At 48.4% G+C, this 15,000-nt stretch overlaps 1 protein-coding gene across 4 annotated transcripts in view; it reads left to right on the top strand.

The window, feature by feature from the left end:
- Nucleotides 1-9,674, top strand: part of rapgef6 (Rap guanine nucleotide exchange factor (GEF) 6) — a 115,036-nt gene extending 105,362 nt beyond the window's left edge. For 2 of the 4 annotated variants that reach the window (XM_062536046.1, XM_062536049.1), the window contains 7 exons: nucleotides 110-286; nucleotides 558-698; nucleotides 1,792-1,881; nucleotides 3,291-3,528; nucleotides 5,477-6,003; nucleotides 7,210-7,479; nucleotides 8,072-9,674. In XM_062536046.1, coding sequence (XP_062392030.1) covers nucleotides 110-286; nucleotides 558-698; nucleotides 1,792-1,881; nucleotides 3,291-3,528; nucleotides 5,477-6,003; nucleotides 7,210-7,479; nucleotides 8,072-8,094 — 1,466 coding nt within the window. In that variant the 3' untranslated portion in view covers nucleotides 8,095-9,674. The remainder of the gene's footprint in view (nucleotides 1-109; nucleotides 287-557; nucleotides 699-1,791; nucleotides 1,882-3,290; nucleotides 3,529-5,476; nucleotides 6,004-7,209; nucleotides 7,480-8,071) is intronic. The other 2 variants (XM_062536047.1, XM_062536048.1) reach the window with 2 other exon arrangements.
- The last annotated feature ends 5,326 nt before the right edge of the window (nucleotides 9,675-15,000 follow it).

Raw genomic sequence — 15,000 nt, 5'->3', positions numbered from 1 at the left:
AGTCCATTGATGAAGTATTTGGCTATGTTAGCGTGTTAGCCCGAGGGTGGGTTGTGCCTGTCCGGGCGTGTGTGCTGCTGCGTCACGGCTTGCCTCTTCATGTCTGCAGTGTCTAAGAATCTGAGTGAGAGGAGGTCCACTAAGTCGGACATGTCTCCCGTGTCTCTGCGCTCAGCCCTGCCCTCGGGGAAGTCCCAGAACCGCGTCTCCCAAGTGCTGCAGGTGCCGCCCGTCAGCCTGTACGGCCCGCTCCGCAAGAAGAGCCTGGCCAAAGACCTGGCGCACAGTGAGTCCCCCAAAACACCCCGTCCGTCTGTCTGTCTGTCTGTCTGTCTGTCAAGGCTGCTGATTCAACATCAAAATTCAACATCTAACTGCTGGTTTTGTGTGTGTGCGTGTGTGTTTGTGTGCGTGTGTGTTTGTGTGTGTGTGTGTGTTTGTGTGTGTGTGTGTGTGTGTGTGTGTGTGTGTGTGTGTGTGTGTGTGTGTGTGCACGTGCGTGCGTGTGTGTGTGTGTGTGTGTGTGTGTGTGTGTGCACGTGTGTGTGTGTGTGCAGACTCGGGTTCTCCCCAGGTGCAGAAGAAGGCGTCGGGTGCGGGCGAGGACTGGAGTGGGAAGCGTGCGGAGGACAGCGTGTCCATCGCCTCCTCTCTGCACCCCAGCCCCACGGTGTCCCCACAGGGCTCTCCGCGCAAAGGTCACTCCTCCACCTCTGACCTCTGACCTCTACCATCCCATAGCCTGCAGCTTCTCTCTAGCCTGATTACCATCGACTTTCAAAAGGCTCTGCGAGACTTTAGTCTGACCAACAGCCTGTGCTAACACGGTTTCTTGCCAGCGCTGGTTGACCCGCCTCCTTTAAGTGCCTCGGTTTGCTACTGGTAGATGTCAGAAAGCGGATTGCCGAGTTTAAACCAATAACAACACTCTTTCCGCTGCCTTGAACACGCCTCTACCCCAGAGCCGTTGGAGCTGCTCAAAGTTGATTGGTTCTCGACCAAAGGGGGCAGTTCCGCAGATTTCGGGAACTCAGAAATCCTTCTCAATGAGCAGTTGACCAGACCAGCAGCAAAAGCCTGAAGGCGTTGCGTCACTGGGAGGGCGTGCCAGGCTAGCTTCTCTCTGCCACTGTAGAAATAGAGCATTGATTTAAAACGCTTGAGCTAAACCACCACGTTTCAGGGACTCTGTATGGTGGCTGTTATGCTGCTACAGTACAGCTTGTAGGGCTACTGTATGTTATTAAGGGCCATTTGCAATAACAATGATTATTGTAACAATGACGGTAGAAAAGTATCCCTCTAGCTGATAAAAATGACCACATCCACACACAAACTACAATGATAGCAACATGATGGATAATATCATTGAGGTCACTTTCCGTGATCGTTATTCGTTATATCGTTCTTGATGTGAATGGCCCTGTACACATTATGTATCACTATACATATCGAGGCAATGCTCAGGAATAAAAACACACCGAATCAGAAACAGACACCGAAAAAGTTTTTCTCTTTTAGTTTTCATTCTGATTCCTTTTATCTGTCTCTGTGACTTTGCCCTCCCCTGTACTAAGCTGCCGTGTGCATACTGTAAGTCTCTGAGCTCCAGTCTGACTCCTCTCTCTCTCTCTCTCTCTCTCTCTCTCTCTCTGTCTCTCTCTCTCTCTCTCTCTCTCTCTCTCTCTCTCTCTCTCTCTCTCTCTCTCTCTCTCTCTCTCTCTCTCTCTCTCTCTCTCTCTCTCTCTGTCTCTCTCTCTCTCTCACTCTCTCTCCCCCCCCGTGTTGCAGGCTCCAAAGCGGGCAGCGTCAGCAGTGGCACTGGAACTGGCGGCGGTGGCAGCGTTGGGCCTGGAGGTCCCGGGCGCAGCTACGGCATAGGTGGGGCTTTCCTGCACAAGCAGATCTTCCTGATGACCCGTCCGAACAGCGTAGACGCAGACGCAGACAAGGACCAGCGGCAGGACAGGCAGGACAGGCAGGACAGACAGGCAGAGCAGAGACACCCGGGGGGACGCAGGACCCCCACAGCAGGAGGGTCAGACGCAGAGGCAGGGTCAGGGGCAGGGTCAGAGCCGCCGGTAGCCCCCTGTCTGAGGAGGAGCGTGTCTCCCCCGACGGCCCCGAGGCGTCCGCCGCGCCCCGAGTCTCCCCTGAGGAAGAGGCTGAGCTCCCCGTTTAGGATGCTGAGGGAGAGGAGCGGCTCCAGGGAGAGGAGAGCCCCCCCCGCCACCGCCACCACCACTACCACTGCCCAAGGGGTCAGGTGTGAGGACAGGCCAGAGCAGGACAGCAGTGGTGGAGATGGTGGAGGTGGTGGAGGTGGTGGAGGTGGTGGAGGTGGAGATGGTGGTGGTGGTGGTGGTGGGCCACTGGTCTTCACGTGGCTCTGCAGGAACAGGCACAAGAGAAGGAAGACACTCTGATGAGGAGAGGGATAATAAAGCACCTTTGCTAGGCTGCTCCTTCTTTAATGAACTAATAGTGAACTAATAGTGAACTAAAAGTGAGCTGATGCCAAAGAGTCCCACTCACATCTCTGTCCAAGTCTGCTACCATCAGGGAGCATTTGACTATGATATCTACACATGTCAATGGAGTTGTGATCAGTGTTAGTGTTAGTCATATATTACGTACTGTAAATTTGAGAGTGCAGTTTGCCACAGAAGGGAAAGTACAGTACAGATGAAATAGTGTAAACCATTTTTTGTGAAATGCTGTTTGGAAAAGGTTTTTGTCTCATCCAGTTGTATCTTCATGTTCAATTTCCAGACTAGCTTGTTCAAGCATGACATGTAAAATGTCCCCAAATGAAATGTATTATTTATAATTAAATGTAAAAACTGAATGCTTAAATGAACTTTTAACTACTTTTCTACTGCACATAAGGTGCGTCCACGCTTTTATCGGAGAGTTCCTAAATAAAAGGAAAAATGAAAGTCAGCCGTTTAAGATTTCCCTGTGGGCCCCTTTGAGCATATGGAGAGCAGGCTGCGGTATTAACTGGGTGTCTGTGTGTGTGCCTGTGTGTGTGTGTGTGTGTGTGTGTGTGTGTGTGTGTGTGTGCTTGTGTGTATGTGTCTCTGCGTGTGTGTGTGTCTCTGCGTGTGTGTGTGTGTGTGCTTGTGTGTATGTGTCTCTGCGTGTGTGTGTGTCTCTGCGTGTGTGTGTGTGTGTCTGTGCGTGTGTGCGTGTGTCTCTGCATGTGTGTTTGTGTGTGTCTGTGTGCGTGTGTGCATGTGTCTCTGTGCGTGTGTCTCTGCGTGCGTGTGTGTGTGTGTCTCTGGCAGGCTACGCGCTGATGCCGGCGGGGAGGGCGGACGTGTCGGACTCGAGCCACAGCGAGATGTCGTCGCGCTCCAGCGTGGTCAGCAACTGCTCCGTGGACTCCATGCTGGCGGCCGCAGCGGAGGAGCGAGGAGCCTCCAGCCACCAGCGGCCCTGCAGCGCCCCCGACGCCAGCACCGCACACACACACACACACACACACACACTCCCCCACGCCGACGCCAGTCAGCCCTGCACAAGGTACTCACACACACACACACACACACACACACACACACACACTCCCCCACGCCGACGCCAGTCAGCCCTGCACAAGGTACACAGTACTACACACACACACACACACTCCCCTGGTCGACTTCAGTCAGCCCTGCACAAGGTACACACACACACACACACACACACACACACACACACACACACTCCCCCACGCCGACGCCAGTCAGCCCTGCACAAGGTACACAGTGCTACACACACACACTCACTCCCCTGGTCGACTTCAGTCAGCCCTGCACAAGGTACACACACACACACACACACACACACACACACACACACACACACACACACACACACACACACACACACACACACACACACACACACACACACACACACATACACACTTCCTCAGGCCAACGGCAGTCAGCCCTGCACAAGGTATACACACGCACACACACACACACACACACACTTATACACCTCCTGGTCGACTTCAGTCAGTTCTGCACAAGGTGCACGCGCGTGCTCGCTCGCTCGCTCGCTCGCTCACTCACTCACTCACTCACTCACTCACTCACTCACTCACTCACTCACTCACTCACTCACTCACTCACTCACTCACTCACTCACTCACTCACTCACTCACTCACTCACTCACTCACTCACTCACTCACTCACTCACTCACTCACTCACTCACTCACTCACTCACTCACTCACTCACTCACTCACTCACTCACTCACTCACTCACTCACTCACTCACTCACTCACTCACTCACTCACTCACTCACTCACTCACTCACTCACTCACTCACTCACTCACTCTCTCATACACAATCATATATGTTGCAAACACACATGCTGCTCATTCTCATCCCTGCCCAAGGTAAACACACACTCACACAGATACTCACACTCACACTCTCACAAACTCATATTTACACACGCCCTGAGCCAGGAACATTTCACAACTTCCTCCTTGTTCTCTAATAAAAACAAGTGATGGCAGGTCTTTGTGCACAAACATATAAAAGGCAAAGCTGCTTTATTAGAAACGCATGGCAGCGCCCTGATGGATTAATGGGGGGGCTGTTTTTATGTGGACGCTTTTTAATTCAGTCGAGTAGGTGGCGGAGTTTATAGAAAAGACTGTAATTACTCCTATCACTTCCTTGGGGGAATCAATAAATCTCCTGCGTTATGTTACCCTTCTGGTTTCCTTGAGATAGTTTTAATATCTTGAACTTCCTCCGTGTCCCATCTGTACTTAAGTTTTTTGTTTTTTTGTTTTTTTCAACTCCAGTAAAAACGATTCTTTCAAAACAAATTAAAAAGAAAAGAAACTGTTGACAACTCCAATAGGGGGCGTCTCAACAGGAGCCTTGCTGTTGCATGTCAACCCAGACAGCTGCGGCAGAGTGATTTTCCTCTGCGGATCCCAAACGGTCCCCCGTTTGAGACACGTGTTGCGGCTGCTGCTAGCCAGCGGTTTGCTGCTGCTGTGTCCTGCCTGCGCCATGTACAGTATTAATTAGGCACGGATGTCGATCTGTCGCCGTAGGAGGCCGCCGACCAAAAGTGTGAGGAATTCAGCATCTTGTCCTGTGCCTAGCTGCATGTACTGTATGATACAGTTACTATGCAGTGTGCATGTACTGTATGATACAGTTACTATGCAGTGCAGAAGAACAGAACAAGCTCTTCATCCTTAGCTGGTCTATGGTGGTCTGTGGTTGTTATACTTCTATTTTGACACTTAGACAAAAAGTGTGGGTGTGGCTAATTATATTAGTTGTAATATATACTGTATATAGTGTGTGTGTGTGCGTGTGTGTGTGCGTGTGTGTGTGCATGCTGTATATAGATTATGGCTCACCATTATTTACTTTATCTTTTCTCTTTCTTTCTCTCTCTCTCTCACTCTCTCTCTCTCTCTCTCTCTCTCTCTCTCTCTCTCTCTCTCTCAGTTCGTCGGCGTCTCGGCCCTCGGTGACGCGCGCCGCCACGTTCACGTCGTCGATGAGCACGGACGAGCTGGCGCCGGACCACGGCTCCTCGGTGGTGGAGACGGCGGACAGCGGGCGCGGCAGCTGGACCTCGTGCTCCAGCAACTCGCACGACAGCTTCCAGAGCGCCTCCCTGCCCGCCCAGCGCGCCCTGCTCGACCTGCCCGCCTACCGCCACTCACAGCTAGGGGGCGCCATCGCCGAGGTGGAGCCCACCGCCGCCACCGCCACCGCTACTGCCACCTCCTGGACGGAGGACGCCAACGCCGCCGCCAACCGCCACTCCGAGCTCAACCCGTCGCGGCAGAGCTGGGCGTCATCCAGCTCGCTGTCGGACACCAGCTACGAGGGCAACTACGGGACCGTCAAGCGGCGGGCGGCCGAGCAGTCGGGGGCGCAGGGGGGCGGGGGGGAGTCCTCGGAGGGGTCACAGGGGTCGGACGCCAGCTACAAGACCGTCACGTCCAGCACAGACAAGGGCCTGATAGGTGAGCCAGCGGCCTGCAAGGCTTACGGGCGCCACGCTTGCACTGTGTGTGTGTGTGTGTGTGTGTGTGTGTGTGTGTGTGTGTGTGTGTGTGTGTGTGTGTGTGTGTGTGTGTGTGTGTGTGTGTGTGTGTGTGTGTGTGTGTGTGTGTGTGTGTGTGTGTGTGTGTGTGTATAGGTGTGTGTGTGTGTGTGTGTGTGTGTGTGTGTATGTGTTTGTGTGCGTGCTTTGCCCACTGTGGCCCTTCAGCACCATGGCACACAGAGTGTTCTAACTCCACGAGTAGTGTGACTTTACTGTGGTATGGAATGGCACCAGCAGACGTTGGCATGAACAGGTCAAACATGGACCGGTCAGAGGTGGACAGTCCCTCTTTGGGCCCTTAATGAAAAGAGCAGAGTGCAAAGTCAGGCAGCGAGTAATTGCCTCCTTACACCACAGCAACTTCGTTAAATCAGCAAATTGATTAGTTATTCAAATTGAAATCTAATTCATCTTAATTTGCTTTAGTTTATTGTTGCCCATTGCCTGACTTTGAGCTCTGCCCATCACGTGAATGAGTCGCCCCATATGAAGATATGTAGGCTGAGGAGCCTGTTGTGGACCTCATTCTACTCCTTTGCTTTGCGTAGCAGGAGAACAGAAGAAACACACACACACACACACACACACACACACATATACACACACACACACACACACACACACACACACACACACACACACACACACACACACAAGTACCACATGCTTTAGCTCCCGCAGCTGCCAGTCGGTCCAGCCGTCTCCAGTATTTGTACTTGATGTGCTTCTACATGCAAGATGCTTTAAGAGCTTGAAACGGCCACTTCAACGCATCCGTCCTTCCCCGAAGGCTCTTGCCCGTTAGATTGGAGACCAGGACTGCTGGTGCCATTCATTTTGCATGCGAGTAGATGATTTCTTTTCATAGGACTTTGTGACCTTGTGAACATTTCATTGATTTTTTTTTATTCCTTTTTATTTATTTATTTTCTTTGTTTACCATTCTCTCCCCACCCCCAACCCTTCCACTGACACCCCCCCCACCCATCCAACCCCCCCACCCCTCTCCATCTGTGTCACCTCCACCTCACCCCCACCTCCCCACACACACACACACACACACACACACTCTCCTCCCTCTCCCCCCCCCCTGTCTCTCACCCCCCTCCTCCTCCGCTGGCAGTGTACTGTGTAACGTCGCCCACCAAGGACGACAGGTTCAGGTTGCCGCCGCCCACTCCGCCGGGGTACCAGGGGCTGGCGCTGCTCGGCGACGCGCAGGAGGGGGGAGCGCCCGCCGCCGTGGCGATGGTGGCCATGGCGATGGCGCGGCCGGCCCACTTGCGGCCGCCCGACTATAGCGTGGCGCTGCAGAGGTCAAAGCTGGTGCCCAGCCGGCCGCCCAGCGTGGCCCTCAGCGCCGGCCCTCAGACGCTAGCCGATAGTGAGGATGGTACGTGTGCCGCAAAGACGGGGGGGGGTCAACCCCCCCCCCATACCCCCCCTTTACTACGGGGCCAGAGCAGTGTAGAGCCAGCTGCTACTGCTCCTGCTGCTGCTGCTGCTGCTGCTACTGTTGCTGCTGTTGCTGCTGCCATTGCTGCTGCTTGCTGCCTGCTGTGTGCTGACAGGGTGCTGTACTGTAGTCAACAAGCCTCACAACTGGAGTCAGTACTCCTGGGTCTGTCCGCTGGGACAGAACCCACAACATATCAGGACACAGCTTTTTAATCTGGGTGTTTAGGGTGTAGGGTGCTGGAATGATCTTGATATTTTGACAAATTATTATTACAATGATTATTTAGTAAGAGTCTTATTGATTAAGAATCAGAAGAGGTGTCCGAGTAAGGTATCAGTAAGAGGTCACAGTCACTGCTTGCTCTGCTAGTCTCACCTTGTGCATGTCATGTTGTGTAAAAAAACAAAATCATTTTTTAGTAATTCCTTTGCTTTCATTAGTCAGTTACTCACAGTCAGCTGTTCATAGTCATACTGTAGTTGCTTACAGTGACACCATGTGGTGCTGATTGGCTCCTCTCTTGCAGATGAACAGGTCTCGGCAGTGTAACTGCACACACTCCGCAGGTGGACGGCACTGGACGGCACTGGACGGACGAGTGAGACGGAGAGAGGAGAGTGGTCTCACGAGCTAGAACACCGCTGGGATCACTGTGGCCCCCCCTCCAGACAAGAGCACACACACACACACACACACACACACACACACACACCTCACGTACACCTCGACCTGCTCACAGTGCAGCCTCACCTTGGCCCATCACAAACAGTGTCACACACACACACACAAACACATGCACACACACAAACACACGCGCGCGCACACACACACACAAACACACGCACACTCAAACACACGCACACACACACACACATAGACTTGTTTTTAGGCCGTTCATAGTAGTGGACGGCTTGTTTTTAACTCACCTTGCCTCAGGCTCCAGAACTGAACTGAATGGATAGCACAGGATGGAGTGTGTGTGTGTGCGTGTGTGTGTTCAATATCATGGCTTCTTGTGCAGAAGAGGGGGAAAAAAACCCAATCCATGATGACAACCTTGGCTTTATTTTTTCATGGTTTGCTTTTGTAACAGTACCTCTGTTGTATGTGACCACACTTAGCTCACCCTCAGCTGCAGACTGCAACAGCGTGATTGAAGGGTTCAGCTCGTAGATTCTGTAGCCGAGCTCCAAGTAGGACTCGAGAGGGCGGCTGTAATGGAGAAAAACGAGCCAGCGCCACTTTTCCATCGTGCGCTCTTTAGCCGCGCCGTGCTGCGCTCGCTGTGGTTCCGGCAGTTTCCGTAAACACTTGCGCCAGAGCATCCCAGGGGCAGACCCACGCTTGCATCACAGTGTTTACATTCAATTGTGTAAAGTAGGATTGAAATGTGATGGTCTGTTGCCAGCCCAGCTGGCCCCAATGCTACAATTTTGTTTTGTGTTTGGATTTAAACATATCAGTCATTCAGATTTCAAGAAAGAACCGTTTTGTTTTTAAGGTGCCATTTTGAAAAGCGCTAAATTCAAGGGGACTAGCTGTGGGATAATGGGCGACACGTCACGCTCACTCTGGTAGCAGGCGTTTGAAGTGACGCTAGTTATAATATTTGGTCTTTGGAGTTTACTGCTAAAGGTCTGTGGAGGGTGACCTGGACTGGGCAGGTATGGCATGGGTGTCTAGCCTAGTCCAGAAAGGTCTCTCTACAGACCCTTTGGAGAGGAAATCAAGCCTACTGGGAGTGTCGGGAGTGTCTGAGAGACAGGGCATCCTCCGATCAAGGCGTCCACATCCACATTAGAGACTCGCTAATGAGTCCGTATGAATTAGACAAGCTCCTCTAGTGTGCACTGGATCACAGGAGAGTCTTGGCAAGGCTGTCTGTCCCTGGTGTAAGCGTCTATTGAAACCAGTCTCTCCTCCCACTGTCTGTCCCATTTTGGCTCTGTGTGCGTCTGCTTTAACAAAAGAGACATGAGGTACGGACTGCATGCTGCAAACGCTCCTCTCAGTAGGACTCAACACCTGTAGGAGTCACAAACAGAACAAAGCATCAACAAAATACAAGCAAAAGCTTTCTTTCAATGCAGTTGTACATATATATATATATATATATATATATATATATATATATATATATATATATATATATATATATATATATATATATATATATAGGCACTGTACAGCCATGCTAGCGAGAGCTTTATGTTCTTCATGTGTGGCCGACATGAATGAGAATTGTTTACATAGAAACTCCATTTGTTTACAGTTGGTGTTAGCCTCCGTGGTCGTCAGTTTTAGATGTTGCAATGAGAAAATCATGGCTTTTGAAATTGTTCTTATTGTTTTTTTATTATTATTATTATTTGATATGAATGCAGGACATGTGGATGCAGCATCAGATACTGTTTTACTGTTGTACCTCATCCGCTAACACACTCCCCCTCTGCAGCATCAGATACTGTTTTACTGTTGTACCTCATCCGCTAACACACTCCCCCTCTGTCTTCCGTGACTGGCTTCTGCTCTAGTGTTTGTGTACATAACAGTGGAATATAAACAAGGACTGCTCGTCAAGGGAAATATATTTATATTAGTAGGTGTGTATTTGGTTTACCATTCCTTGTTGGTATAATGCCATTTTTGGAACAAAAGTACATTTTTGTATAGTATTTTAAAAGAGACTGCTTTGATGTTTATGGCTTCCTGCAAGACAGATTCATATAATTTGTCCGTCAACAGCCTTGTAATAAGGCATGGACGTTCAGATTTGTATTATATTAAGGGATAGAACTGGAGTATCTCATTTTTGGCTATCTGGTTGCAAAGCTTACATTGTTTTGTCTTTTTAATTTCCCTTTGCCATTCAAAGACTTGAACATGGTAATATATACATACAGTTTTTACATATATATTTTTATTTGTTATAAATTAATGTTCCCGCTCATGTATATTTCAAGAGAAAGTCCTCTATAAAGACTGTATTTGTAATATTTTGTTATAATAAAAATTCAAGATTACAGCTGCCCTGTCGCTGTGATGGGGCAGGAATCTATCAAGCATTTTCATTTCCTTGAGTTCGCTCTGTTTTTGTTTAATACCTGTGTATATTCTCAGTCTTGCATACCAGGAACTGTGTTATCAGAGGATGGCTATTTATTGAGTTTATTTATTTCCAGACGTTTTGTTGTTGGTGCCAGTTTGAGGCTCTCATCACTGCCCCCTCCACCTGGTCCACCATGTCCAGGAGACTTGACCCATCAGCAGGCGAGTTTTGAACATTCTGACAGAAGATTCTGTTCCGCAACAACGCAAGGTTCTAAAATTCCATGTTGAATTCAGAGCCATATTGATACATATTCAGAGCCATATAGATATACAGTGTATATATATATAGTGTACTGTATATAGATGTATCTATATATCTGTATGGCTCTGGTTGAATTCAATGAACTCCGATGTTCTTCAGAATGTTCAATTTCCAACATTCCCGTCAGTACCGGCTTTTAAGGGTTAAGTCCAAGTCATGGGGGCACTTCTGTTTGCCACTCGATCAGCCTACAGTGTGTGGCGCTACTGCTTCAGGGTTGAATGTCAGGTTTGGATGATCAGGGTTTATGGTCAATAGTAGGGTCAGTCTAAAGCCTCAGCAGCGTAGAGTGGTTTGTGCTGCGCTCGTCCAGGTGCAGGTGTTGATCAGGGTTAAGGGCCGTTCACACCAAGAACGATAACGATAACGATAACTATAAACAAATATCGCTCTTGTTAATATGAATGACAACGTTCACACCTAAACTATAACGATAACGACATGAAGAACGATATGTTGTTGATCACTTTCAGAGCGATTTTGAGAACGATAAAAAGCTAACAGCCAATCAGAACCCATAGTATTCTAGCCATCACATTCATTAACATGAGGAGAGACTTTTCTTATCGTTGGCCAGTGTGGACGCTTTTATCGTTATGGTTATAGTTATCGTTATCGTTATCGTTATCGTTATCGTTATCGTTCTTGGTGTGAATGGCCCTTTAGGAGCGCTGACGGGACGTCCAGGCTCTCACGAGACACCGGGCACGCTGAGACACCGGGCACGCTGAGACACCGGGCACGCTGAGACACCGGGCACACTGCCACCCGTAGCACAGAGCCTGCTGCGTCTCACCGCACTCTCCATCAGAGCTTCCCAGCTCCTTCATTTGCACATGATGTTTTTTTGCCCCCCCCCCCCCCCCGACACCTTGTGAAGGTTCCCAATCTCAATTTGCCTGAAACAATCTGGAGCGAAGCTCAAAATAGAGTCCTTTATCTTTTCGCCTTAAAATACACTTCTGTGGTTTCCTTGGAAATATGATTGCAGCGCAGAGATTTGAATCAGTTTCTCGTGACTCACAGCGACTCCACCGAAAGTCACCGAAAGTTCACGAAACGCATGGTGAAGTTGATGATCCATCCCTGTTCTTTTTCCTCTGTTCAGCTGGTTGTATGACCTTGCAGCCTTCATTCATATTCTGTGTCTTTCCAACAAGAAATGATTTAGGTCTACATTCTTCAGCTAAATGCCGTAAAGTATTGCTTTATGGTGCTAAAGATGTAGTCCACATGGCCAAACAATATGAACTATCCTCAGGTAGCCTACAATGTTCTTAAGTAATTAATGAGGATTAGTAGTATAGAGTTCTTATGGATATTACAAACTACAGCACTAGACTGAGTCCTAACCATGATTGCATGCTGTAATGTAGGCTAATTTACCTGAGAACATTGTACTATGCTTTTCATTAAGTATATTGTACGTACCTAAGGACACAGTAGTCTAAAATGAAAGTTGTGATAAAATACCTGACATCAACTCATGACAATGTGTGGAATTGCTACTTACTGCAAATTATGAGAGAAAATATGCCCATAAACTCTTAGTAAATATATTTGTTGCCATATGCTCTGTAGTTGACCATATGGCATCTTTAAATGTTCTTCAGTCTGCGTTTATATGAGAGTCCTTAACAATTCTACAGACCCTACGTGAGTGGTCTCAACACCTGCGTTTTAGATTGTCCGTTCAACTGCTCTCTGTGCTGTCTGCTGAACGTGTGAGTGCCCTCCTGCCAGGGAATCTTTCTCCTCCGAGGCTGTAACGAGGACCATTTCAGGTGTGGGCATAGTGATTTGCTTAGTGATTTTATTCGCACGTAAATGGCTCATGACCGCAATCATCATCAACAAAGGGGGGAACTGCTAGTCCAATTGCTCTGGTGTCCGGTAACTGGAATGCAATAACTGACGTTTGACCTTGTTGCTGTGCTCGTACAAGGGGTCAGCAGCAGAACTGCACGAAATTCACCTGCATAGGATTCACCTCATGGCGCTTCTTGGCTTTGTTTGATTTGTGTATATTTTTCATAGCTGATGTAACTTATGTCTTTTAGAAAGACTACTTGTGTGTATGGCTTTTTTTGTATTTCTACTTGTGGCTGTACATACTTGTTATATTTTGTTTAAGAGGATGTTCAAAAAAATGAAAGCAAGAGAAAAAAGGACCTTTTATTTCTGAAAGTCTACTTATGAATTTTTGACAACAATAAACCCATAAATGTCTGTTGTCTCTGTGTTGTATTTCTTCTTCACGCCTCTGCTCTTGGGACTGAAACGCAGCCTGACTTGAAATTCAGCCCAAAAACCTCCCAACTCTAATGAAGTTATAAAAATGTGAAATGCTACAGTGACAGCCACCATGTCGGCATAAAAGTCAACTTCTGCACGCCCATCTGTTTAGTTCCATCACCATGAGAACCCTGTGTGTGTTCTCGAGCAGATCAGCCAAGTGGCCCGTACCGTACGTTCCAACGGAAGAACATGGTCATGAATTAGTCCGAATCATCATCCAGGCCGGCCATACATCTTATTTGAGATCAGTGGCCAAGGAGCCGAACTTGCAGACAGATAGGAGTCCGAAAGCGCACGTCTGGAGAAGATGTGGACGCGGATGAAAGTTCCTTAATGATTTCCCCATCGCTGATCTGTGATTAGTGAGCGAGAGAGAGGGCATGGACTAAGGGAGTGGATGTCAGGCCCTGCATGCTAAGCACCTCATTCAAAGCCCCGAAAAGTTCACAGAGAATATTTCAGAGGAGCAAACGGACACTTAGAGGGAAAAGTTCACTTCTCCCGTGGGAACACTGCCAAGTGGAGTTCTGGAGAAATTATTCCCCGAAATTAGACACACTCCATGCATTAAACATCAGAAACGCGAATGCACCCACTGAGCTTAGTGATTGAAAAGAGATTGGCGAAGGGGGCCGAGCGGCCTTGCCCTCCACCAACATGGCTGCGCACCAGGACACCACTAAACTTACAGCCTCCTAAAGGCTGAGGAAGTATTGTCACGTACTGTTAGACTGGGCTGCACAAGCCACATATGTTTTATTTATTTGTATTCACTTCTTTTGCTGAACATCACTGAATTCAATTCTGCATTGTAGTTGTATTCAACAAGGGAGTTATGCGTAGAATGAACAACTCCATGACCTTGGGATATAGTTTGGGGACCCCATGCAACAAAGTTCTCTCTGCTGAGTGCTGACTCATGGCTGTGGCACCACACACTCCACACCACAAGGGTCTGGAGGACAGCACATTGCCTCTGAGCACTTTCACCATTTTATATTCCGTTTTTACCACCCGGTGTGTTATTACGACTAGTTTATTAACAATCGAAGTTTGGTTTTGATGGATGTTAGTTTGACTTGGCAAGGATCAAAGTGTTTCTGCATGTACAATGATCACTCTTCAAAAGAAGGCCTACAGGACAATATGTTCTCTTTCTTTTGTGGATTTGTCCACAATCATTTCTTTTGTTGTGAGATCCTATTACCAAGCAACTGTGTTGCCTAGGAAATGACCAGGGGAATTTGAAATCAGCCTCTGTTTACCATATCTGGTGCTCAAGGAAGCGACTCTCTTTGCACCCATTGCCTTGTTGATTGCTGTGCGGACTCATCTATTCCACTATTGTGTTCTGATCAAATGACAAAGCTGTTTTTTACATTATGCTCTAAGACACAATCAGGTCTGTAATCTAAGATTTGATTTAGTTCTCCCTGGGGTTGCATGTTTTAATAGATCTATTTTTGTCAGAGTGCAGACATGCAGTCAGTGAACATTTGTCTAACTGGATGTGATCTAAGCAAGTCATTATGCCTGTAATGTCATTATGCCATGAGCTTGTTTGAGCGATAGCTGATGATGGACCAGTTTCTGGGCTATGGTTAGCTTACAGTAGCTGACAGTTAGCTGTCAACTTACCTAAAGCAAGTCCCTCAAGTAGTCAGTCAGCATGAAAGGACTGTTTATGAGCAGATTGAGAGTGGGTTCGGGTGTGTGTGTGTGTGTGTGTGTGTGTGTGTGTGTGTGTGTGTATGTTGTATATAGGATGGCTTTGGAGCTCAGCT

The sequence above is a fragment of the Sardina pilchardus genome, chromosome 5, assembly GCF_963854185.1.
Source record: "Sardina pilchardus chromosome 5, fSarPil1.1, whole genome shotgun sequence".
NCBI lineage: Eukaryota > Metazoa > Chordata > Actinopteri > Clupeiformes > Clupeidae > Sardina > Sardina pilchardus.
The sequence above is the reverse complement of the archived record's forward strand: the minus strand, read 5'-3'. Positions and strand labels throughout refer to the sequence as shown.